Source organism: Cotesia glomerata, linkage group LG4 (assembly GCF_020080835.1).
Source record: "Cotesia glomerata isolate CgM1 linkage group LG4, MPM_Cglom_v2.3, whole genome shotgun sequence".
NCBI lineage: Eukaryota > Metazoa > Arthropoda > Insecta > Hymenoptera > Braconidae > Cotesia > Cotesia glomerata.
Genome location: NC_058161.1, coordinates 8,656,622 through 8,684,535, shown reverse-complemented (window position 1 = coordinate 8,684,535; position 27,914 = coordinate 8,656,622). Strand labels below are relative to the sequence as shown.

The window sequence follows — 27,914 nt, the reverse complement described above, 5'->3', positions numbered from 1 at the left end:
ACATAAAAAAATACCTTTATGGCCATTAATTATATTAATAATCATTCAGCCTCTAGTGGATCTTCACTGTTGAAAAAATCAACACCCTCTAAACCTTCTGGTAAATAACTCAGTCCGGAATCTTCATGATGCTTCATATTGTAACCTTTTCCGTATCCTATCAAATAAGTTTACTCAATTAACTAATCTATATTATTAAGAGAATAAGCATAATTTTATGGCCAGTGTATTGATATAATAAAATGGATTTTTATATTTAAATTTGGTATCGTTCGAAAAGTCTTGACCTGGAGTTGTGCCTTTTCATGGTTTTAAATCATTTTCACCGATAGTCAATTTATTGTGATAAGAATTTAGGCTGTATTTAAAAATGCTGTATCTTTAGATACATAATTAAGAAATGACTTATTTTGTGAACTATTGACATTTTTAAAGATATAAGCTTATCCCGATGTTACACTCATCGAGACCTTTCATTTGAGTACCCACATCAATTTTTCATATATTTATATATATTATATATATGTATATATGAAAAATATATAAAAAATGCATGTGGGTACTCAAATGAAAGCTCTTGATGAGTGTAACATCAGGATGAGTTTATATCTTTATAAATGTCAATAGTTAAAAAAATACAGTGTAATTTAACAAAAGTAATTATTTAATAAAGCAAAATTTTATTTATTTATAGTGTACCAGTCACGGCAGTCACATAGTGACTGCAAGGTTGCTAGTGATGATTAATAGAATTTATTTTATAAAAGTATAAAGTATTACCGAGTTCTCCCATAAGTTTGGTTGGAGCATTTCGAAGATGCAAAGGTACACTAGGTTGTGGACCTTTATGATCTTTTACAATCCGCTGTGCTGCTCTAAGAGCATCCTCCATTAATCGTGATTTAGGAGCTTTTGCTAAGTATATAGCGCATTGAGCTAGCAGAACATCACATTCAGGCATTCCCATCATTTTACAAGCATGCATAGTGTGAACTGCTATACCTAAAGCTTTTGGATCTTTCAGACCAATGTCCTCCGAAGACATTCGCACTAATCGACGAGCAATATATACAGGGTCTTCTCCACCAGCCAACATCCTCGTGAGCCAGTACAGTGCGGCGTTTTCATCACTGGCGCGCACAGATTTATGTAGAGCCGAAATCATATCGTAATGTTGATCTCCTTTTTTATCATACAGCATGTGAGTTTTTTTCAAGCTCTCCTTGATGTCTTCCAGCGTTATTAATTCAGGGCCGTTTGTTAAAAAGTCTTTTTCATTTGGTACTATAGACTGAATGGCCAACTCTAGGCCACCCAATGCTATCCTTGCATCTCCATCGCAAGTTTCTGCTAAAAATTCAATAGTTTTCTCATCAATCAAAAACCTTGGTACTTCTGATAAGCTATTGATATCAATACTGTCCTTGAATATTACTCCCTCTACCGACTCTACTGCGCGATTTAAAATATTCAGTAAATTTGCTATTGTTAATTTCTCTAAAACAATTACTCGACATCGGCTAAGTAATGCAGAATTTAGACTGAACGATGGATTTTCAGTAGTCGCTCCGATCAATTTTATCGTGCCTGATTCAACATGAGGTAAAAAAATATCTTGCTGGAGTTTATTAAACCTGTGGATTTCATCCATGAATATAACCGTTCGCCGACCAAATTTTAAATCATTACTGGCAATTGTTGTTGCCTCTTTTACTTCGGCCACCCCACACATTGCAGCTGACAATTTTACGTATCGCGTTTTACCAGTTGGATCTTTTTTACACATATTTGCTATTACATTCGCGAGAGAAGTCTGTAAATATATAAAAAAGTTATATCTCAGAGAAAACTATGATAAGAGACAAAAAAAGTAATTAATGCTTGAAAAATTTCCTACCCACAATAAACATTACAACCGTAATTAATTAAATTATTAACTTATTGTAATTTATAATTAATGACAACAAAAATAAACATACTTTACCACAACCTGGCGGTCCCCAGAGAATTACGTTTGGAATTTCGCCTTTATTTAATAATTGTAGTAACATACTTTGTCCACCAAGTACATGAGACTGCCCAACATAATCGGTAAAAGATGTTGGTCTCATTCGTTCAGCAAGCGGTACATGGCTTTGTTTTTTTATTGGCTTTACAGTAACAGGAATTTCCTAATTTAAAACAAACAATTAAAATTAATAAAACTCAAAATTTTAAATTATTAATAAATTCCATGCCTTAAGAAGATATTTATTAAAGATACCTTATTAGATTTTTCCTCAGTAGATTCATCAATAATATTATCAACAAAGCTACGCTTATCAGTCGACGACGACGATGATGACGACGACGACGATAGAAAAAGCTGTGTTTGACTTGAATTTGTATTTACATTTTTTTTAAGCTTTTTAACAACATTGGGACTCTTTGCTTTGGATTGATTGTCAACTCGTGGTCTTTTGAAAAATGTCTGAGGTTCTGAGGTAGATTCATTCAAAAATAAGCACTTGGAAGCATGATTTTCGATAAGGGATTGAGAAAACTTTTTTGCACAAATCGGACACTCAACTTCGTTGTCCATTATTGATAATTATCTACAATTTAAATATTAATCAACAACGATCTGTAAAATAACAACAAAAATTATCAGTATTACAAAGAACCATTGTTGATATTTTCTTATGTTTATTTACCTGTCAATAATTACTTGTCAACTGTCACGGTTTTTTAGTGTACATTTAAATAAGCTCAATGAACAATTTGAGTATTAGCCAGTGAGTCAAAAATGAATATTTTATTTTCTGTACCCAAATTCAAATTAAAAAATTAACTCTTCCATCAAGTAAATCGACAACATCAAAACATAGCCAAGCTTGTATGTTATGCCCGTAGGTTATGATTTAGCTGCATTTTCAACAGTAAATTCACTGTTTATACTAACGCAGCCAATCCTGAGATACATAAAGATGAATTTTCATGCAATAATATACTAGAGAACCAATAAAATAATTTGATTTTTGTCGTGACAAGTTTTCCATAATAATTGTTATCATTTAATGTTATTATGAATTCTTTACTGTTTTTTATTTTTGTATGGAGGGTAGAGGTGCTATTACATCTACCCTCCATATATTTTTGTCAAGCTCCTCGTACGTCGTTCTATCTATAGATATATATTTTAACGGTGGCAGCGCTGTGGAGTAACAAAATTAATTGGCGCATGCGCGCTTATAATTAAAAATCTGTGAATTATTTCTAAAAAAAATTAACAATAAAAAGATAAAAACAATCGAACAAATGATAAAAAAAAAAAAGCTATCGATTAAAAAAAAAAAAAAATTAGATTTGGAATATGTTGCGCCAACTTATAAGAGTAAATTTAATTAATTTTTAAAAAATAAACATTAATCGAACAAATAATAATTTTTGACGAACAAATAAGAACAAACGACGAACAAACGATTTGTTTATAAAAAAATAGTAAAAATAATTTTTTAGCCGCCAGGTTCAGGGAGCTATGTATGAAATATCTGAAATATGAAAGTACGTACTTTGAAAATGAATCACGATAAACTTGAAAAGATATACAGCCCTCACGTGGTGGGAAATAAACATAAACAAGGTCATTCACTACATATTTCATGTTTCAAAACTAAAAATGCCGAAACTTCCTACATCAGATAATTCGTATTAATAAAAATGATACTAAGGGCCAGTTTTTCAATCCGGGATAAAATTTTATCCAAGATATAATTATTATTGTCAGTATATTAATTGTCAGTATATTAATTAATTAATAATTAATTTGTACTTAGTTTTACTATAATACGTAAAAATGTAAATCAATGTATTATTATTGCTGATGGTCCTGAGGGAGCTTAGGCTCTAGGAACAATAAAATTTATTATCTATCTATCTATATCTATGTACCTAAAATATACAGATATATTTTTGCATTTAATAAAATTTTATCCCGGATTGAAAAACTGGCCCTATGATCAAACTATTTATTAACAAAACATTTTCAAAAAAATTTACAATGGAGAAATGAGTTGTTATTTAAATTGATTTTAGCATAAATTCATTTTCTTCCCGACTATAGGTATATTTTTTGACCAACAGTATTATGCATGAAAATTAAAGTAGCAGATATTTAATAAATTAAAAATTTTTTTTATTAAATAAATTAATGCAGAAGAAATTAGAGAAACTAAAAAACTAAAAATGCAATTTTTAAAATTAATTTTTTGGAAGAAATTTTTTTGTTAAATAAAATTAAAAAATTGTGAAGTGACTGCTAACTTTAATGTCGTTATTATGCTGAAAAATTTTTCTAATTTTTTGGAAATTCAATTTATAATCCTAAATTTGGTGATATTATTTATTTTAATTATTTTACAAATAGATAAAATATTAATCGCTTTAAAAGCGATTATTTAAAGCCGTTGAATCTTGAATACAATTGAAGTTACGTCATTGATAAAGAATGTGCTGAAATATGATCACACAACTAATCGTAACAAATTATAAACTATATAGCCAATCGCAAAATTTGAAAATCATGAAATGCAGCTGTACGTTGTTTTGGATTCTAAATTACTATATAACTTGGAATTTTCGTTACTCTCGCGCCATTTTAGTCTCAATTGTCTGCAAGCAAATTCAAAGTCTCGTAATTTCATTGTTGAGCGAAGAACACTGTGACACGTGCATAGAAACAAAAAATATATTATAAAATAGGTTTATCATTACTTTCGGTAAGTAATATATATCACATAATTGTTAATTAGTTTAATAAAAATAAGAGTGAAAGTTGCAGAAGAATAAAAAATACCAAATTATGTTTAGAAACGTTAATTTTATAATTACGCTTTGAAGAAGTTTATAAGTCGAGTGTGGTACATATATATTGCTTAATGTATATTTGTACAGAATATGTAATATTTTTCATATTTTTTTTTTCACGAAGTGATTTGCTTAAATGATTAATATTTTAACTTTTTATTTAATAGATAAAAAAAATGGCAAATTCGAAGGATAAACAAGTTGATGAATTGGAAGATGAAATAAATAAATTTTTAATTGAACATGAATTGACGCCATCAATTTCAACAAACAATAATGAACCTGTACTAGAAGAGGAATTTTTTGCATATTTTGAGAATTTTATTTTCAAACGTATTGATTGTTATTATTGTAATTTGTGTGACAAAGATTTTGTGTCGATATCTTCTATAATGGAACATTTGAATGATCAAAAGCACATAAACCTTGTAGTCAATAAACCACAAAATAAGGATCTTGATGACGGCTCTGTGATTACACCGGATTTTTGTAAAATTCTTGTTAAAAATAACATCTTTAAACACGATTCATTACTGAAATGCTACTCATGTGAGCTCATCATCGAATCGCACAATGATGTTCAAGACCACATTAATACTTCAGATCACAAATTCCAGGGTTATGAATTTGGGAAAGTTCAAAAATACGCAGGTGCTTCAAAGAATGTAGGAACTACTCCTAAAAAGAACAATTATTTCAAGTTAACCCAACCACCACTATCAGATCTGAGAGATGACTTCGTTAAATACTTTGATAATTTTATCGAGAAACATGATGACAATTATCTTTGTCATTTGTGTCATGTTAAACTATTGTTGATGCCTACAGTTCTGTCTCATATGAATCTACAAAATCATCAAAATTTAATTGCTCGTAAAAGATCAGAAAATAACATCACAATTCAAAGTCAAGGTGATCCAAATCGTTGCAAATTACTTGTTCAAAATGGTATTTTTCAACTTGGTTCATGTTTTTGGTATGATGCATGTCAATGCATTTTAGAATCATATATAGTTGCAAAAAATCACTCTCGTGAATCGAAACATAAAGAAAAACTTGATCTTCATTTTGATTCTTCAAAAGAGGAAAGCAATGTTAGTCAGCGAAAAAAATAAAGAAGAAAATGAAGACGTTATTGTTCAAAAGTATCCAAATTATATTTATTTTGATTACGAAGATGATGATGAAAAAATATTAACATGTTCCATCTGCTTTTGTACACAGTTATGGATAAAACATAAGGATACGGTGGAGCATAATTTGAGAAAATCATTTTTTCTTGATAATTTCACGGATACTCCTGGTAATCGAGTTTTGTGTTTTACAATGTAAGACTACTATTTCTAAATGTTCAATTATTGATCATGCTTCTAAAGAACATCAATTGATACCGTGGTTCAGACCACCTGACGAGTTTATTATATATTTTAAAAACTTTATTCAACCAATGGATAGAAAATACTATTGTCATTTATGTGATGAAATAACTTCTCGTTGGTATCTTGCTATAAATCACATAGAAGATATTAAACATTATCGATGCGTGAAAAGGTCGATTCTAGAAATAGATATTAATCAACAAGCTTTAACATCCAATTTCTATGAAGAAATGTCAACTAATGGAATTTTTTTGTTCAATATTACACAATTAAAATGTTGGATTTGCCAGTACATTGTTGATAGTTACAATGGTGTGCATAGACACATTGAGAGTGATAAACATCAAACTCTATTAAAGGAAAAAAAATCTGAGATATTATCACGATTATGTGGACCTCCAATAACTTTAAAACAAATAGCTTTGGAATTTCCATCGTCTGCTAACCAAAAAGCTTTATCAGTAACTAATAAAGATCCTATCACAGTTTTTCAGGCCGTAGCAGCTACTGATAAAGAATCTACAGTTGTCGTTAAAACTTTACTAGTTCCTGATCAAGAGTCTACAGTAGCTGTTGAAATTCCATCAGTTACTGATCAAGAATCTACAATCACTCAGTCAGTTACTGATGGAAAACATACAGAAGCCGTCGAAACTTCATCAAATACTGATGAAGAATCTACAATAACTCTTGAAGCTCAATCAGTTCCTATCAAGAAGATATAGTTTTGGGGTCAAGATTTAAAACTGCCGAAGATGAATGTTAAAATTCAATAAATCCATACAAGAATAATAAAGAATTTTTCAAATCAATAGGTCTAGAGGAAGGTATATTTTTGTAATATTTCGAAAATTCAATGGGAGGATCTGTTAAAAGAGATAAGATACACTGCTATTTATGTCATAAATTTTCTTTTACTGTCCTAAAAGTTTTAGAGCATATAAATGATGAACGGCATCAGAGACTTAAACAACATTTATGATGAAAATGAAATTATAATTAACAATTCTAAGAATTTGCAATATTTTAAATTATACTCTAAGAATTTCATAATACCCTTCAAACACGAAGTGTTAATTTGTGTTAAATGTAATTGGTGCACTTGAGCCATCAGAGGTTAACGAACACGTTACAAAAAAAGAGATCCTTTGCGTTGCAAAGATTAACTTTCTTATGTAATAAAAATGGTGGTAAAAGTACTTTGAAGGATAAAATTGATAAATCTAGACTTGAAAAGAAACTAAGAAGCGATTCATCAAGAACAGTAGTTCATTAATAATTAAGTGTATATACAGAACATATTTCATCGTGCATCACATTATCAAAATATATTTGAACCGAATAATAGAACTCGAAATTTTAACATTTTTTATTCATATGAAAAAATTTTTCTGTCTAATATTTCTTTCATTACACTTGATAAAATAAATTCTTACTTAAATTTATTTCGGTGGTGGGGCTGATTTGTATGATTTTGCAAAAATTTTTGAGTTCTTTTGAAATAAAACATATTTTACCCAACATGCATTTATTGTTTTTTTTTTTTATTTGGTTTTAATTTTTATTTTATACTTATTCGAAACATACTTTTATTCCAATTTATTTAATGCAATTCTAACGACCAATCAAAATTATTCGAAATTTGTAGTTATTGTTTAAAAAGTTTTTGTTTGTAATCATAAGACTTATTTAGTTAGTATCATATTACTTGGCGAGTAAATAACAAAATGATTAATATCGTAGATATAAAGTAATTAAAAAAAAAAAAAAAAAAAAAAAAAACCATTTACATGAAATTTAATTCTAAATTGTCATTAATTTTATTTTAATAATAACGTAAGACGTTATTTTCTTTTCAATTTTTATTATTGATAAATAAATAATTAAACAACTAATTAATACAATAAAAATTATGAAATTTTTACAATATTTTTTATAGTTTGTCAGCTTTGTATATGAATAGCATTGCTATTTTGTTCAGTACATTTACTTCTCGATAAGTCGATTGGACTACTACATTCCGCCCACCATGACGAATAGACTAATTATATTAAATAATGAAAGAACCCTCACATTAGGAATAATAATTATCAACTTACCAGAAAGAGACTAATAAGTATAGCCAGTTACTTGGTAGAGAAATTATCTTAGATGGAATAATTTGAGTTTTAATTTGTAGCTAATATTATTTTAAAATATAAAGTGAAGTTAAATAAAAGCTTTTAAAAATATTCTAACAGTGTCATTTTTCAATTTATACTTAATTTTAAACGTAATTTTACAGAATGTTCTTTGTACTGAATGAAACTAGTACTTCAGGTTCTGGTTTCTTGTTAGTAGTTACTTTGAGTGAATACAGCAATAATACTACAGTTATCACAGAAATGTATATTAATTTCTTTTTTGGTTTGACAATTTATGATTTTGCTCTTTTTTTAACATTGCGGTTAATATACTTTACATTATTTGCATAAGCAACATTGTATTGCCTGTCTAAATTTAGAAGTTGTCAAAAGAGAGTTTTATTCACAACTGCTTGGAATACTGCGCCGGCACGAGAGTAAAGTTAACCTGCATAAATTATGCGTAATGAAATGAAGAAAAACTGCAATAAATTACCATTGCCATTAAAATAATTCAAAGTAAGAATCAGTGAATTATTTTCTCTAGGTTGTCTTTGAATGAAAGGTTGATTTTAATTCAGTATAAGAGAAGAAATGAGTCTCTTATGCTGTTGTTTCATTGGTCTATCTCATAGTTGGTACCATTCAACTGTGCATTATTGGATATCACATCCTTGTGGTAAGTGCATACGTAATCTGAAAAATTGGATCTTCGAAGAACTAGATAAGAGAATTTCATATTAAATTTTTTTTTACGAATTAATTTCTATGGGTAAACAATATAGTTTGATGCCATTCTTTGTTTTTATAATCACCACTGAAAGCTTGATCAGTGTATATTGAATTATCTGCGAAAATCTTCTTGCAGAAGTAAAATGAAGCTTTTAAGAAACATATTTTCAAAAATTTCGTGTTTAAATTTTTTAAATTTAGAGCAAAAAATAAAGTGAGGCTTTTTGATGCTGCCGGTAGTACAAGATGCCTGAATACAGCGTCAATAACATATTTTATTGCATATTGCATTATGCGAGCCCAAAAGCCACTTGGGTTGACAGCTGAAACTTTGATACTCTCATTTTCTAAAAATAAAAATGAATAATACAATTAATAAATTTATAACAATAATTACACCTAAAAGAAAAAAGTACTTACATTTCATGATATTGCACAGTAAGTCAGAGAGAGACTAAATATTAACGCAAGTACTATCCTGCGACGAAAGAGACGTACTATATATACTCCCACAAGATGACATGCTTGCATCAATATCAATTATTTTTTAGTAATAAAATAAATACGTTATAAAAAAAAAATATCAAATACCAAATTTAAAAAAGGCATCAAAATATTTGTGTGCACTAATTTTAACATTTGTATTATCCTTCACGTTTTTACGTGAAAATAAACAATTATTCACATCATCGGTATTTGATAATAAAATTACAATTAATTATTTATTTAGTTTGAATTGTTTATTTACGTCCGCCTCATCTTCAGCCTACTACAATCTGACATCTGACTATCTTTTCGAGGTTACGTCAATTTTGTTGAAATTTTTTAACTGGTTGCTGTAAAATTCAAGCGCGAAATTATTTAAAATTTAAAACTAATTTATAACGATTCATATAGAGTAAAAAAAGAAATTCAAAGTTACATAACAAAAAAATTAAAGATTTTTGTCCATCTTGGCAAGGTTTATTTTTAGTTTATTTTAAAAAATATTTATTATCGTATAATGTATTAAAAAAAAACGCATTTATTATATTTATTTATTAATTAGAAGATAATTGCGTACTGGTGGTATAGGTTATAACAGTAACCTAACAGATCTGGAATTGGTAAATACCAAAAAATACCGGGCGAGTAACTATTTGTACAATAGTGGTATAATCGCGCTCGAAAGATGGACCTGCTACCTGTTGATCGGTGGGGATAAACACACATTCAAATTCTCGTCAACATTCTCCTACTGTTACACACTAAACAACTCAAGTGAATAGGTATTATGAATAAATAAATAAGTAAATATTACATTATTATATGGTCATTTGCAATTGTAGAACCTCCTACAAAGTGGTGACCCCGACAAGTACATGTATTTACAATATAACCGACACCTTGAATACAATCGCGATGCGACTAACTCACTTGCATCCCTGTGACAGAAAGAGAAGAACAAATAAAAATTAAATTAGCCGACATCTAAAAATTTTTTTATTGAAAAAAAATTTGAAATGTAAAAAATTTGAAAAATTTCAAGTGCAAATTTTAAAAACATTTTGTTACTTATAATTTTTATTGATTTAAAAAATCAAAAATTGTTAAACGTCTGCTAATTTTAGTATTATGAAAAACAAAGCACCATGAATGACACTAAGACGCATACCCGAAAATCAAAAATCTCAAAACGACCCAAAAAAGCAAAGCGACGACTTATTGAACTACGCAGGAATGCCTGAACTACCAAAGGTAGGGTAAGTGTGGGTATTACTGCGGGTGTAGGTATTACTGCGGATTTTTTTATTTCAATGATAAATAAATGGTACTTGAGCTTTTTAAATTAAAAAAAATTGTTGCTAATAATTGAAGTCTTCAAGAAAATATTTGCTCAGTAGTTGTACACGTACAACAATTATTCAATTTGTTATTAATAAATTAAAATTAACTGGCTATGCAGGTAGTAAACTATAGCTTTTTCGTGAGTTTCCGTACGAAAAGAGGTGGTTCTAAAAGATCTTTTTCTTTACATAAAATGGTTCAAATTTAATATTTTTTGCATATAAAAGTAAGATAACTCTTCTTCAATATCAGTCATGTATTAAAAATTGAATTTTGATCAAATAATATTGTTTATTTAAAGGACGCAGTAATAGGTACCAATAAACTGACATGTTTGTATTGACATGTTTGTATTACATGTTAAATTATCATGTTTATTGATATGAATTTAAATTATTTCAGGAATACGTTTTTATAATCAAGTCATTTTATTTAACAAATACCTAATTAGGTATCTTTCAAACGTATTTTATTCATTTCTTATATGATCCCGAAGTTTTTTGTCATTGAATTTCAGCCGCAGTAATAGACACGCAGTAATTGGGTCATTCGCAGTAATTGGTACGCAGTAATACAGACAAGTTCCTTTTATACCCGCATTAATACATGCACATGACTTTTTTTTGAAATGCTTATTATTTAAACAAAATATTAGTTTATCGCACTCTTGATTTTTTTTTGAGTCAATAATGAGTCAAACTTTGGTTTAAAAAAAAAAAAAATTATTGTTATTTTTGAAAAATTCAAAGAAAATGCTTCTGAAGTAAAACCTACAGAAAAAACCGCAGTAATACCCACACTTACCCTAACCCATTTTTTGGGACCCAACAAAAAATCCACAGAAGGAACAAACCCCGGCCAAAATCAACAGCACAGAAATCTCACAACAACCCCCAAGCCTGGCCCGAGGCTTGGCCCAATGGTTCAATATTTTGGAACGAAGATATTTTGGATAGAAAAATATTTTGAATAGAAGAATTTAATAGAATTTAATAAATGACTTGTGAACAAAAAATTTTTAATAAATATATTTATTAACCGTTGACAAATTATTTTTAAATATCATTTATTTGTGGCTGAAAAATATATAAAACTCTCGAAACTGCTCAAAAAATATTCAAAAATATTTTCCATGTGACTAAAAAATGATACATTTAATACTGATACATATTGTGAATAGTTTAAAAATGTTTGTTTCTCTCCAAAAAAAAATATTGAAAAAAGTTGTTAACAAGTAAGTTTATTTATCACTCTCTTATACAAATACAAATTACTTCTACAAATACTTCTATCAGTGAAACTATAGTTTTGGGAAGTCACTGATACCCGAGGCTTGGCCCGGGTCTAGCTCGAGACTTGGCTCAATGGTTCGATATTTCCAAGTTGAGCCTTGGGAAATTACCATTGAACCAAATATAAATTCAGAACTAACTTGGTGCTTTAATTGAATCATAGAAAAATTTTTTTCAATGATAAAAATATTATTCAATTATTCATTATTTATAGTCACATTATCTTAAATAATAGTAAGAACATTTCTTAAAAAAAAATTATTAAATGAAATTATACTAAGTAGTTACTTTTCTGTAAATGAAAAGTGACAATTTCTTAATTTAGATGTACTCAATTATGATCATGTATTTATTTTTGGTAATAGAAAATTTAATTATTTCGTTGAAATCAAATGAATTAAAAAAAAATACATTTCATAACTGTATTCTGTCAACAAAATATATTATCTGAACTATACAAAATTTTTCGCAGTTATAAGTTTAATTTTAATTATGGAATATCATGTAATAAAGCAAAATGACTGACTGATGTTTAAGTAACTAAAATTAATCTATGAATTCAATAGCACGACCTTGCTGTATTACTCGTTCTATCATGGCATATGTAGAATTCCATGCACCGAGTCACACAATAAGTTATCAATCGATGAGTTGATGACTCAAGTTCTTTTTGAGCAGTCACCAAAGCATCAGTTGCAACATTAGAATGTTGCAACTGTAGAAAGACAGGGGTAACATATCTAACGCAATCATTTTCACGCATGAGGCAGTGATTAGTTCAAATTTAGAATTCTAGAAAAAATCTATATTATTAAAATTGCTACTCTGCATTTCAAATTAATATTAATCTACATACTGAGAAAAATTTTATGAGATCATTCAATAAGACGAAATTTTAAAAAATTGTTCAATTTAAAAAATTATCAAAAATCAATTTTTTTTTTCTTTAGAGAACGGTCTTAATCTTGTTTTAATTAAATACGAACTTTAAATAATTAAAAAAATTTTCAATTCAAAAATGAAATTAATTTATTTCAATCAATTTATATTTAGTTTTTACACCCTTGTCTTATCTATTCTTTATAATAATTTTTCAGAATAAATTTTTGGCAAAATCGATATTATTTTTAATATCTTAAAAAAAAAAAAAAAAAAAAAAAAAAAAACAAGTTATCAAATGTATACTTTCTAGGAGTAATATGTTTTCTTGAATACTCGAGTTTGTTTTCTTGGATTAAAAAAAAATCACATTTTCTCCACTTCTTCCTAGAATAACTTTCGATTGGGACATTTTGTTGACATTCTGTAAAGTTTATATGAAAACCCATTAAATAAGCTTGCCATTTTTGTTTTCAATTAACATTTATTCAAATTTAAGTCAATAGTTTTATTATTCATAAATTCACTGTCAAAAATAACTCAAACTGAAAACTATTTCCATTTAGGCTACTGAATGACTTTTTTTGTTATTTTGAACACAGAAAGTTGTTCTTGAATCAAGAGTATAGAAATCTTAAAGAAAAATTAAATTATTTTTAGTTTTTGAGAATGTCTTTATTCGATCCCTCGCGGTCTCGAAATCACTAAGGATCCATGGTGGATACATGAAGGGTCCACTGAGGAGCTACACGGGATGTATTGTGGAACGACAGTGCGGATCCACTGTGGATTTTGTGACGTTTTGCCATCGTGGTTCCACCGTGGTTAAGGAGGTATGGTGAAAAATCACTTTTCTTACAATATTCCTCAATTTTTGAATACGCGTACTTCTAAGTGGCCTCTATACGAATAAATTTTTTTTTAATAGTTCTTGCGGTGTTAATTTTCGAAATATTAGCAATTAAAAATCGTACATTTAACATGTATTCCCTATCCTGACCGTAGTTAGAGCGAACATTTTATTGAATAACAACCATACTTTTCTTAGGATTTTTTTTAAAAACTGAGAATATTTAATTGAAGTTATAACAAGTATTTTTTTTTTTTAAAAACATAAACAAGCGGTATTAATTTTTTTATAAACAATGTTCAAAGTTTGTTACTTTTAATGATTTTCAAGCGTTCTCTTATGACCTAATAAGTGAGAGCTAGTGACTTGGCAACGTTGCACTGCGCGGGAAGTTCAAAATACAGTAGAAGTCCAACAGATTCAAATAACTATAAAAATTTAATGGACATAGGTTAAGCACAAATTTACTGTATAGGAAAAATAAATATGTAAAATAATAAATAGTATAAATCAAGAATATAGCTACAATATTAATATAATAAATATTTATTTATTTAAAAGTACATTTTTCAATAAATATTTTATAAAGGCATTTATTTAAAATAAGTTATTTTTAACTTTAGAAGAACATTAATACTACTAATTATTTTATTCTTTTTTAGAAACTCTTTCTTTCTTAAAATTATTTTTTTTTGGTTTCTTAACTGAGTTTTTTGGTAATTTTTTTAAAAAGTCTAAGATATTCTTTATAATATCTTTCTTTTTTGTTATTCTTACTTTGTTATTTACTTTTTCAGTAAACAATTGCACGATAGCTTCATCACCTTCTTGTTTAAATATTTGTTTCAAAGAATCAACTGAAGTATCATTCATAGCTAATTTTTTACACATATTCAACGAAATAATATCTTTCAAATCTGTTAATACTTTTAAATTATGTTTTATTTTATTTGCATCAGATAGTTCTTGCAAATAAACTTCACATTTTTTACAACAAGTGAATAAATTATTTTTTAAATTTAATATTTCCACTGAATTCTGTAAAGTTAGAACGTCATAAGCTGCATCATGGAATGATTGTTGTTCATCATCTGAATTTTTTAAAAAATTTTGGCTGAGACTCTAATTTAAATTTACCAGGACCTTTTCTATCACTCAAGACCGATCGAAATATTGCTAAAGTAAAATCTGCCATTCTTTAGCCGCGAAGTCATTATTCATTATTTGCAGTCTCCAACTATACGTAACCTCAAAATTATTTCAAAACATTAAATTTTTCTACAACACATGTCTCAAGGGGCAAACGATTCTAAGCGAGAATGCAACGTAGCCAAGTCAAAAAAAAGACGCAGTGGGATTATTTTTCTACTTCTGCGCATGTGAGAGGAGACGCAAAAGTGTACTGCATCTCAACTACTTCATATTGTAGTTATAATGCTTTACATTTGGGCATATGGGGGGAAATTTTTCCAAAAGTTGAGAACCGTTGTAGGGTAATACCTCCTTAAGCAAAGGCTTTCTTGTGAATCTATTGTGGTTTGACTGTGGTTCGATGGTGGTTTAGCGATGTTCCTACTGTGGCTCTACAATGGTTCCATTGTGGGTCCCGAGTCGAAATTCAAGTTCTGTTTTAACCGTAATTTTTCTATTATGAATAATAATTATTATTGTTATAAAAAATAAGTAGTAGTAATTAAAAATAATTGTTATTAACATAAAAATTTGTAATTAACAATTATTACAATTACTACTATAAAAATCGTTTATGAACACAAAAAAATATATAAAATAATTTTTTAACAAAAAAACAAAAATTAATGATTTCCCCAATTTGGGAGAGTATTTTTTTACGAACAGGGATTATTTACTGTTCAGTTTGTACAGCTAAGGGGAGTAAGGAGGCAGGAGGAGAGGATTACTTATGCTAAATTAACCTAATACACTCCGTAAATAAAGAAATAAATAAAAATCGCCTTACCCTAACCGAGAATCGAACTCGGAACCTATCGCTCGCCAGACTTACGCGCTACCCGCATCGCTACACGGCTGACTGAGAAAAATTGAATCTCAGTAGTCAGATAAACTTTTTAAATGACGCGTCTTCAAATGACTAAGTTCTAAGTGGAATCTGAAAAGGAACTTTACAAAGAAATTAAATGAATAATAATAATTATATCTACAGACATTCAAAATTGAAATTTAGTTTCCCATTCTCAATTATTTATCTTATACTTCTATTTTCAATTGTAAGATTCGGTAATTGTTTATTTTCACGGGGTGTGAAATCAACATGTTTAGAATATTTTCTACTTAATAGATATTTTTTTTTTTTTTTTTTTTAGAATAAATCTAAAATAGAAAAATTTTTCAAAATTTTTTTTTCAAAAATGTTAATTTTTGGGATAAAAAAAATTATGAAACATGTCAATTTTTTAACTAAAAACAAATTATGAAAAATGTCAAATTTTGGGTTAAAAAAAAGTTTTAGCAAAATATCTAAAAATTAATATTTTTAAAGAATTTTTTTTTCTACTGGTAAAATATTTTTTTTTATTAGAGTAAATCTAAAATAGAAAAATTTTTTTTAATTTTTTGAAAAATTTTAATTTTTGGATTAAAAACAATTGATACATTTCAATTGTAGAATAAAAAAAATATGAAAAACGTCAATTGTTGGATTAAAAAAAAAACTTTGAAAAAATATAAAAAAATTAATATTTTCGAAAAATGTTTTTTTTTTTATTTGTTTATTTTTATCCATAAAATACGAAACAAATCACCAAAAATTGATAGACCAAGTGGATTAATTTTACTGACGATTTTCTATCAGAGCAAAATTTAAGTTAACACTTCAATTGCGACAACTATAGTTTACTTTTAAAAACGTGAAACTAAACGATTACCTGCGATTCTTATATATTTTAAAACTTTTTGCAATAAAATGTGTGAACTAAGTTGAATTTAGAAAAGAATAATTTTTTTTTTCAAAATTCAAATTTTGAAAAAAAAAAAAACCCCTTTTCTGAGGTAGTTATTATTATTATTATTTATTTATTTACTTATTTGTTTTTAATTTTTAAATGTCAACTTTTCATGAAAATTTGTTTGAAGTGATTGTCCCGAGCGATTCCGAAATCTTATCAGCTAGAAATCTTAAAGAATTCGGCAAAAAATAAAAAACCTTTGACCAAGAGTATTAATTGATTCCAAAAACTAATTATCTTTTTACCTTAAAAAACAACGCCATTTTTGTAATTGCTGAATACAGATATTTTCTAATTTCACTACTTCTGTTTTAGGCACACTCACCAACTCGGTTTCATGGTATTATTTATTTAATAAGAAAAGTTGAAAATTTGTTATCTGACAGTATATGTAGAATTCATCTGTCAACTCTACAAATTCAAGGGGGTCTTCTGGTTTGACGCCCTGATTTTTGAGCATTTTTTTAGGATTTTTTTATAAAGACCAATGAGGAGATAGAACTTTAAACTTTTTACTATTTATTTATACATATTTCAAGAGTGTATAGTTAAATTTCTAGCCATGAGTGGAACCTCAGTATAATCACCACCAAATCACGATGGATCCACGATGAATCCACAACAAAACCACAAATTAACTTACGGTTGAATCACAGTAAAACCACTGTGGAACCACGGCAGAGTCACGACAGTTCCACTATAAAACCGTAGGTGGAACCATGATGGAACCACGATCGAACCACAATAGATTCACAGTTAATCCACTGTAAGACCGCTGTTGAACCACGGTGGAATCGCAATGGCAAAATGGCACAAAATCCACAGTGGATCCACCGTGGTTCCATCGTGGCTCCACAGTAAGTCCACTACAACCGTGGTTCCATCGTGGATCCACCGTGGTTGCTAAACTGCGAGGGATGAAGGATTTAATTGTGTATGTGTTTCACAAAGATAATATGCTCTTGATCGAAACTTTCAATAATCTTAAGCTTAGAAAACGAGTTTGAAGACAAGAAATTCTTGAATCAAACCGACTGATCCTCTCAAAAATTATTCTTTTAGATCAAGAATATTTCTCTTGAATCAAGTAGTTTTTCTCCAGTGTCCGTTAAAAAATTTATTTTTTAATACAAAATTTAGTAAAAACATTGTTTTAGATATAAATTAGTTTTCAAAATATTTATATAAAAACTTTAAACATTAAATCCAACAATTAAACATTAAATCCAAATTATTTATACCAATATCAAAAATTACAATACCTATCAAAACAGCCTAATAACACAAAGATTATCCAATAAAACCAAAAGCTCGCAGGACTGTATATTTACATTTTTCCAACAGTAATAGTGATAAATATTCAAACGATTAATAATGATTTCTCGTTTCTACAAAGTTAAATGTCTAAATTTGGAATCATGTGTGGCTCAGTGCCTGTGAATCAACGACCATGACGCCCGATAGTACCTAGAGATGAACATAATTCAAAGTTATATTTATATGCGACAGTTAATGTTTCTCTATAATATTTAAGTCATAAAATAAACCATAGCTCTATAAATTAATTCAAGTTTTTTTTTTTATGATAAGAAAAAAAACAATTTGCTAAAACAAATTTATATTTTTTGGCATTATGACAGCACATATCGAAAAACATAATGAAATTTATGTGAAGGTAATGAACACATACGTATTCATATCAAAGAGAGATCGAAATTCCATTATGTAATGGTTGATAATTTACGTCACTATAGTAGTCGTGACAGAAACGCAAAATTAAAAAATATTGCACACTTTTAGCGTGAACGCAATTATTGGTTCATAACTCTTGTTATATTTAAAAATATTTAAGTTTCTATACATTTAAATTTTGAAAAGAATGTCTGTTAGACATTGATAGTCTATTATCGTGGACTTCTTAGTATTTATTTTAATAATTCAGTGTAACATAAAGTATGTTTTTATATATATATATATATACATTTTTATATTTATATAAAATTTATAGATATAAATTTTGTATATTTACACCAAACATCGAAGCAGTAGAAGCAGCTGCAAATGTATAAGTATAAATTTCCAAATAAAAGCGTAGGTGGATATAGAGATTTAACTTTGTTAATCAAATGTCGCGGGTATCAAGACGAGTGCCGTCACGCCCAAATGCGAAGCATTAACTTAGCTCATGTTTGCGTCTATTTTATATAAATATACATATTCTACTCTTATAATATAAGAGGTGGTGAACGAGCCAACTGTTAATATAAACGCAAATGAAAGTTATATCTTGACAACTTGATACTGTGCAATGGTTCACAATGCATGTTTTGGTTTTGCTGAAGCAATTAATTATCGATAGTTTTGTTGCAAAAAAAATAGTGGAGTTTGAAACTATTCATCAGGAGTCCAAGCATTCTTCTTGATTGTTTACGAGGTAACGATGCATAGAAGTTGTTTTAATTTAACATTAACCGCTATGATATTGTGATCTTGTTGTTTTATTTACTAAAAAGCTTCCTAAGAACACTTGATTTAATTCCGCGTCGGCAAGCGTAGACATTATATTATTGTGACACGTTCTAGGCGAGGAACGCGTTTCTTGGAGTAATGTAAAGCGAGGGCGGCTCAAACACAGAACACCGTCTACTAACACTCAAAACGTGTGACGGAAATACCCCGAATAGAATACGAAGTCGGGAATAGGCCGTTAATCCTAACGACGATAGGTTCTTTCTAAGGCTCTCATATATGCATTGGCTTGGATGTCTATATGTATGTGGAAATATTCTTAAGCTAAACCGTTTTGATACGTCTTTACCTCCTTAACACTACTGTAAGCTTCATATCTGATTCTTGGCGGTATTAAAATTAATAATAGGTCTTCTTGTCTTCTCCTTTACATTTAACAACTCTAATTAGAATTAAATTCGTTTATTTATACACAATCATCCTCATAGTTTCCAATTAAAATTTTGTTTTAAAACAGTTTAGAACATTGTTCGTTTATTTATAAACTACAAGTTTTTAATGATGATTGTTAGTATTTTCAATTCAGAGAATTATTAAATTGCTATGAAGTAGTTAGCTAGTTGTTAAGTAGAAAAAAATCGGCCTGTTCCCCTTTGCTGGCGAACTTTAATTTTAACGGCAGCAAAGCGGAAAAAGACAAATCCTCATCTACCTCATTTCCTGTAAAAAATTTTCTTATGTTAAGAACAATAATAATAATACTCAAGAAAAATTTCTTTGATAAAACCATATCTAAAGCTTTGGTCTGTCCATAAATGGCTTGATGTGTCTACATATGATTCTTAATATAACCTAATCTTAATATGCCTGTATCAGACTTAATATAGTTATATATGGTCTATTTAATTTTTCAATTAAAATTAGTGTTTAAAATCTTCGACAGAGGGCGCATAATCGCTAAATCGTCTCCCTACAAGAGACTTCTAAAATAAAAATCATATCTTTTTTTATTCTCCTAAAAAGTTAATATTTGACTGGTTTTAGTTTAATTAACTACTAAGTCAATTTTCGTTTAATACAACATGTTAGTTGACATATATAATTTTTAAGGAAGTAAAAAATTGAAAAACTATAATAAATAATTTTTTTAATTTCATAAAAAGTCTGTAATGACCTCTTATGATCAGATAGGGCCATACACGGAAAAAAAATCTTTTACCGATAATAACAATAAGAATAATAATAATAAAATTAATAAAATCATCTAATGTCAAATTCTTAATGTTGATAAAAAATTTGTCTTTATGAAAATTTTAACCAAATTATTCATAATAAATGAGTGTTAAATATCTGATTAATACAGAAAAATTCACAACAATATCAATGACAGTACCAGTGATATAAAAGTAACAGCTTACAGTGACGAAACAAATTACAAGTGAGACATTATTTTCTGTACACATCACACGTAATCACCATAAAATATTATAAGTGAAGGCTAGAATAATTATTCCAAGATTTACAGCTTGTTTCAAACATAACGGCTGCGCTTTTTAGTCACCGCCAACTCTAACAATTCAAATGTTGAAGCGTGTTGTTGCAGTTTCCACGAAAATACTCACAACTACAACTTAGACCACCTGGTTGCGTACCAATTCTCACATTGCAGTTTCATTTTGATAATTTATCCATCCTTCCAAAAAAATTAAATTACTACTATTATTATTATAAATATTGATAGGATTGAAGAATTCGTTTTACAATAGAAAAATTTCCCCTCCATTTGATGAATCACTATTTTAAAAATACATAAAAAATAAAATGAATGAGTTTAATTATAACCTTATCTAGGATTAGTTTCATTCAAGGAAACAGAAATTCAACACTTCCGATATTTTAGTTTAATAGTTATGTGAAACCGCTTAAGATATACAAGTCTATAATTAGAATCTCTTTTACGACTAAAAATTAAAATCTGTATGTGATGTAAACGCCACTGCCCTATAAAATTTAGTTGCATTTATATTCAGTACACTAAACATGAGCATGCATCAAAAAAAGTTTAAAACTTGCATTAAAATTGAAAGCCCTATCGCTATGCTAATTTGCAACGAAACCTAAAAATACCCTCAATAAAAATTGGAGTAAAAATATACATTAAAACTCTTGTCTTTTTGCGTTGGTCTACTTCAGTGTGATTTCTTATATTCAATTGTTTATCCTCCGCTTGATCTGGCTTGGCTCTTAAATTACATTACTTCCAGAAATGTTTTATTTGTTTGGATTGGCATAGTCGACACGTAGACGCCAAAATTCCATCCACACCCGCTATACCATGTCTCGTCTAACTTTTATCCCCGTTGATTATCTGGTGTTGAGCTTTAAGCCAAGGCATCATTCTTCTCTCATTTTCCCTCATTATCTTCTTGCACCTTTTGTTTCTTTTTAGTCTACACCCATTATTCTCTTATTTTCGTTGTAGTTTCATTTGTTTATTTCTTCCATTTTCTATTTTATTATCTTCGGCAGAGTTTCATCCCGGTGGCCCGCTTAGCGACTAAGAGAAGAAATTATCTGGAACCGACTGTCACTAACAATATGCCACAAATTTTTTTTCTTGTTGAAAATGACTTGGATTTATTTTATTTTTTGTCATGAAAGACATTTGTCAAAATTTAACTCCTAACGTCAGTGGTGATTCATTTGAAAAAGAAGAATAAGTGGTAACAATTAAGAAAATTGAAAACATATTTTTTTATTCTAAAAATTTAGGTAAAAATTAATTTTTTTTTTTTTAAGGTAGTTCTTTCCCAACCTATAGTTTATGCTACTGCTGTCTTCGTCACGCGCTAGTGTTGCCTCTCTTACGGGCTATTGCTCACTTACTTCCACGCATGACTTTATTTGTTTAATTTACTAGTTTATCAATGATTTCTCAAAAACTATGTGGTAGGGAATTCCAGAATTTTGTAGGGTAATTATACATGTATTAATCTAAGTAATGTTAGTTTTTCGTGAAATTCTTAAAATTTCTTCAATACAAAAATAATAAAACTCGCGGTTTTCTCTCTCTTTTCCCATACCGCCTGTGTAAAAATGTCATTTTCAATTGCAATTATCTTCGGTTAGACGTGGTAAATCGTCTCTAAATTTTAACAGCGTGTGTATTATGTATTTAACTACTTCTATACGGAGTTTGGGAGATTTCTTGAATTTTTGCTTTTTGGGCCTAACTACCTTAAGCGAGTCATATCGTTCATTTAGTTGCTCTGAAACTAAATTTTTGAACTTAGGTATTTTCATAATTTTTTTTATCTTTCGTCATCTTTAGACACGTTAAAATAAAATTAAATTATTATTAACTGCAAATAAAGTAAATTAGCATTGAAAATTTTTCACTTATAATTACTTGTTTGAAACTGAATTCCTTTCAAAAAAAATTTGTTTTCAATAAAATTTTAATTAACAAAATTCATTACAAATTTTTTTTTTATCATCTTCTACTATAATAAAAACCCTACCGATCATTCACACCCGACAAGAATAAATAAATTTCTTAATTGAACGATTATGAAGAAAATAATACAGAATTCGTCATGAAATATAATAGTTTTGAAGATAAAGGTCCAAAATGCATTAGTTAGAAAATATTTTCAAATTTTTATTATGGTCATGAAATTAATTGAAAAAATCATAAAAGACAAATAATATCTTTAATTGAAGATAATTATGTGTACTTTGAAATTAATTTAAAAGATTTGAGCTATCTTTCACGACTAAAAAGTTATTTCGTTAAAATTTGCAAAATTCAAGATTTTGTTCATCTTTGAACTTAAAATCAGTATTGATTCATAGAATAAATCTATAAAATTTCAAAAAATAAATTATATGCTTATAAATTTTTCAGCCGATGCTATTTTTCGACATAACTCGCTAAATATTATAACTTAATTCTCTTCAAATTGCGACATAGGATCAAGATTTCTAAAGAAATCTACCTAAAAAAAAAAACGATTAGTAAAATATTTTTTACAAAAAGAAAAACAGTAATTACGCCTTCAGAACTTAAAATAAAAATATAAATTTTTAGAATATAAATAAAAAATTTTGCGAAACTTCTAAGTAAAAGCTTATAATAAACAACGAACACAAACTGAAGAAGAAAAAGGTCAAATAATTCAGAGAATTTATTTTGACAAAAACATTTATGATAAAAATAATAATGTTACTGAGTTAATTGAAATTTTATTTATTTTATTTCATTAAAAAATTACTAAAAAATTTTTTAGTGTTCAAATAAAAAAATTTTAATTTTAGAATATTTCAATAAAATTTATTCTTTGTCTCAATCCTAGTATCTTTCTGTCACGATAATTTTAACCTTTTTTTCCGAACAATTAAAATTCTTATAACTTTGTAATTAATAAGTTAATGTCGAAAAATCCATGCAATAAATTATTTATTAGCCTTAGCATTTTTAGTGTCAGTTAAAATTCAACTTACGGTAATTAATAAAGTAAGAAGGTCAATAAAATAATTAGTCAATCAGATTGGTTATCAATTAGTCATTTATTAAATTTAAAAAAATTATAATATATAAATTGTTTATATCAAAAATGTAATTATTTACCCCAGACAGCGAAAAAACAAAGACAAAAGACAAACATAAATGTAGTTTTGATGGTTGGAGACTGAGGAAAAAATATGATATTGTTAGAGGGAAGATTTAGGAGAACAAAACTCAAAGACGAATGCCAGCTGCGTACTGACTGCCTCAAAAACTTCATTCACTTTCACGAAGACGTGCGGGTGCGTTACGCCGAGCTTTCCAGCACTTACGCACGCGCGGAGCTTTTAAATTTATCTATATACTAAAATACATGCATACGTATATATATATATATATATATATATAAATAGATAGATTTACTCTGTCCCATTGGGCACTCGCGGATGTGCCTAACCCCTTCACGATTTATTTCGATTCATTGAAATATCTTCTTTACTGTTATTAATAGGACGCGCTGTTACTTTTCCGTTTCCGGATAAAAAGAAAAATATTAAGCACTCAACATATTTTTCGAACGCTTTAGATGTGATGACCCCTTTATTTTATTTCCCAATATTTAAAAAAAAAAAATTTAACCCCGAAAAATTACTATTTACCATAGAATTTTAACGCAAAGAATTTCAGGCTACATAATTTCAGTAACGATTCGACGAGAACGTTTCTATTGTAATATTATTTTTATTAAACAGATATTTTGACGTTCGTAAGCGCTAAGAGAAATCTTGGCAATAATCCAGGCTCACTTGTACCATTCTTGTATAAATATTATTCCGCTTTAAGGAAATGCATACTGTTTTTAGGTTTTTTTTTTATTTATTATTTATTTATTTTTTTTTTTTTTTCAGAAATCATCTACTTACTCTCAAAGGCTTCGATAACTGATTAATGCTGAATCGTAAATATTTTAATGCGTAAATATTATCATTTCTTAAGCCCAAAGATAAATAATTTCAATATTTATTGTGGTCTAAGACACCATAATATAATAATTATAAATAATTTTTTTCCTTGACATAATTTATTGAAATTGGTAAACTGTAGAAAATTTTATTTTCTACAATCAATTTTTAGTAGGTTTAATAATAATTTATTTTTCAACTGAGCTTCTAAAGTTGAGTCGATAAATCTTTTTGGTTTCAAAATTAATGTATACTCAGAATAGAAATTAACTTGATTTAAGAATTTTTTGTCTTAAAACTCGTTTTTTAAGCTTGAGATGCTCTACAGTTTCGATCAAGAGCATATTAACTTTGTGAAATACAAATTTCCTTTTAGAGTTCTATACTCTTGATTCAAGAACAATTCAGCTGATCAATTTTAAAACACAGTAACTGAAAATTTTTTACACCTGATTTTTTTTAGTATTACTGCATTTTTTATAACTTTTAGACCTTAATTTCAAGTATTTTTTCTTAAAAATATTTATATTCAAGTATTTTCTATTCATAAATCAAATTTTTTATCAATTTAGCACGCAAAATTTTTTTTAATAAGAAAAATTTCTAAAAATCTTAAAATTGTCAGTTACTGTGTTTTTAAATTGGGCAGCCGAATTTTGTGTATTTGAAATAAAAAAAAAGACCATTCGGCAGCCGTAATGGAAGTAGATTTCATCATGAATAGAAAAAAAATATAACGAGGATTGTATACAAAACTAGGGCTTTTAACTTCTATGCAATCGACAAAAATCTATATCGACGGAAAAATTTTTAAACCAGTGCAATAGCAAATTTCATAATTGGCATAGCGGAATAGGACATAATTTTGAAACTACACATATGATATGGTACTCAAATTAAAGCTTATTTAAAGCGCTTTCAGATGCAATTCTCAGTTTCAAAAAGTTATCCCATTCAAAAGTTATTCGAGTAAAAAAGTGAAGAAATACGAATTTTTATGATTTTCAAAATTTTTAAATCCTGGCATTTCTAAATTATTTGACCGATTAAGCTCATCTTCGAACTTGACTACGGTATCTATCTGTAGAATAAGTATATTGAGTTTGGTAAAGATCCGTTGTAAATTGGTGACGCTATCGTCGTGACAAGCCGCGTTATATCGTATATAGTTTATATATGTATATACAGTAGGGTGTCCGTTATTTCCCAAGTTGACTTTTTTTTCGCGATCGCCCCCTGGATTTTTAGTTCTTGACCTAAAAAAAAATATCTTACCCAAATAAGCTCTTAATTACCAAATTGAACCGTGCCGAAGTCGAGTTACATTTCCCATTTAAATAACATGGGAATTTGGAACTTTTTGCAATTATTTTTTTTTCTTCAAAAAAAATGTCACCATGATTATGATCAGTGCATATTCTGATGAGAAATTGAATGCTCTACAAAAAAGTTCTCTTATAATTTTTCGATAAAATCATTCCTTTAGAAGTTATTTGTGGTTAAAATTGTGTTTATAGTTATTATCATAGTTTTGCAGTCTTGCTATAAAGTTTTTTGTCTAATAATCATTTATTTTATCTATAAATGAAAGAATTGTATCTATAAATTTTATCAAAATGATTAATAGTTACAGTAACGTTAACAATACGATGTATTGAATACATTTTTAATAATATTGCCGCTTATTTGTATTTTTTCTGTCTTTATTCACATTTATTTGTTAAGCAATTTTTAGTCGCATTATGATAAGTATTCATGAATTTGTTTGTTTTTGTTTTCATGAATAATTTGCACTAAATATTGTTTTTGTTCTTTTTTATGCGTTAAATTGTTGATGTATTTTTGAGTTCATCGAAGCGCTCTTTCGGCTACATCGTTAACAATTGTAGATTATTAACAATGTCTAATGCTTCCAAACAATCATTATTGGTGGCTCATGTCTCAAAGTTAATCTCTAGCAATTTTTTATTTATGTTGAATCAAAAAAAAAATTTTCATCGAATTTGAATTAATAAAAATTAATTTATTTAAGAAAGAAATCAATATCTTTTTTTTTGAGTTGATAATTTCATTATCTGCATTAACTATATACCGTTCAGGGGGAATCAAAATCGAAATTTTCATCACATTTTAATAATTTAACGTAGTTGGATCCTGCAAGACATATTTCAAGAAAATTATGAAATTTCTTTTATTGAAAGATAATTATATTAATGATTCACCACCAAAATTTCAGATCAATTCACCACATTGTTTTTAAGCAATGAATTTTCGAAATTGCAACATTTACACGCAAAGGTATAGAAAGATGGTGAAGTTATATAACTTTTATATGTGAAGTTATATACTATAGTATGAAGTTATATACTATAGTATGAAATTATTTGCATCACTCGAGTGGTATGGAAGATTTCATACTAACTTTACCATCTCTCTATACCTCTGCGTATAAATGATGCAATTTCGAAAATTAATTTCTCAAAAACGGTGTGGTGAATCGATCTGAAATTTTGGTAGTGAATTGTTAATATATTTATCTTTCGATAAAAAAAATTTCATAATTTTCTTGGAATATGCCTTGCAGAACCCAACTGTCTTAATCATTTTTTGTTTTACGTGAAGTTATGTATTTGAATCGAAAAAAGTTAAATCAGCTTTTTCACCAGTTAAACACCACAGATGGTTTTTGAATTTGTGCAATACTGCCTCAGAAATTTTCTTAATGGTCATCCTGTAATGATACAGTCTTTATATAATTTATATCTTGGTATAGAGCTGATGCTGCAAGAGGTGCCAAAAACCAAAATGATACATAAATAAATACTATGAATGAACAAATATCCAAAAGATTTTGTTGCGTTTCAAGATCTAACTCGAAAATTTCCCGAAAAATATATATTTTCAGTGAATAAATCGCTTTTGACATCTAGCGTGCATGGTGAAATGCAACTGGTTTATAAAATTTGATTTCATTGGCACTCTAATAATGCAACTAAAAATTGCTTAACAAATAAATGTGAATAGAGACAGAAAAAATACAAATAAGCGGCAATATTATTAAAAAT

The 27,914-nt window shown here is 28.1% G+C and overlaps 2 protein-coding genes and 1 long non-coding RNA gene across 5 annotated transcripts; 1 reads left to right on the top strand and 2 right to left on the bottom strand.

The window, feature by feature from the left end:
- Positions 1 to 11: 11 nt before the first annotated feature.
- On the bottom strand, positions 12 to 3,104 carry LOC123263223 (ATPase WRNIP1-like). The gene is made up of 5 exons (XM_044725820.1): positions 2,694 to 3,104; positions 2,264 to 2,623; positions 1,980 to 2,171; positions 781 to 1,813; positions 12 to 157 (listed from the first exon to the last, which is right to left on the bottom strand). The coding sequence occupies exons 2-5, from the start codon at positions 2,579 to 2,581 to the stop codon at positions 42 to 44; spliced, it is 1,659 nt and encodes a 552-aa protein (XP_044581755.1). The 5' UTR covers positions 2,582 to 2,623; positions 2,694 to 3,104; the 3' UTR covers positions 12 to 41.
- Positions 3,105 to 4,589: 1,485 nt separating this feature from the next.
- Positions 4,590 to 7,430, top strand: LOC123263225. 2 transcript variants are annotated; one of them, XM_044725822.1, is made up of 3 exons: positions 4,590 to 4,757; positions 5,013 to 6,616; positions 6,722 to 7,430. In XM_044725822.1, exons 2-3 carry the CDS (start codon positions 6,293 to 6,295, stop codon positions 6,947 to 6,949), a joined length of 552 nt encoding a protein of 183 aa, XP_044581757.1. In that variant the 5' UTR covers positions 4,590 to 4,757; positions 5,013 to 6,292; the 3' UTR covers positions 6,950 to 7,430. The 2 variants fall into 2 exon arrangements, with proteins under 2 accessions (XP_044581757.1, XP_044581756.1); XM_044725821.1 differs by lacking the exon at positions 6,722 to 7,430 and having other exon boundaries at positions 5,013 to 6,321.
- Positions 7,431 to 11,358: 3,928 nt separating this feature from the next.
- On the bottom strand, positions 11,359 to 26,523 carry LOC123263228. Of its 2 annotated transcripts, none has more exons than XR_006509129.1 (2): positions 26,512 to 26,523; positions 11,359 to 11,711 (listed from the first exon to the last, which is right to left on the bottom strand). It is a non-coding gene; the product is annotated as an uncharacterized LOC123263228 (long non-coding RNA). The 2 variants fall into 2 exon arrangements; XR_006509130.1 differs by lacking the exon at positions 26,512 to 26,523 and adding an exon at positions 21,939 to 21,950.
- Positions 26,524 to 27,914: the final 1,391 nt, after the last annotated feature.

What these genes read in the sequence shown, in the direction of transcription:
- LOC123263223 (XM_044725820.1), bottom strand. Translation starts at nt 2,581, where the DNA reads ATGGACAACGAAGTTGAGTGTCCGATTTGTGCAAAAAAGTTTTCTCAA. An exon ending in CTGAGGAAAAATCTAATAAG is followed by an intron (nt 2,172 to 2,263) that starts GTATCTTTAATA and finishes GTTTTAAATTAG; the next exon opens with GAAATTCCTGTTACTGTAAA. An exon ending in CAAACTTATGGGAGAACTCG is followed by an intron (nt 158 to 780) that starts GTAATACTTTAT and finishes CTTATTTGATAG; the next exon opens with GATACGGAAAAGGTTACAAT.
- LOC123263225 (XM_044725821.1), top strand. Translation starts at nt 5,022, where the DNA reads ATGGCAAATTCGAAGGATAAACAAGTTGATGAATTGGAAGATGAAATA.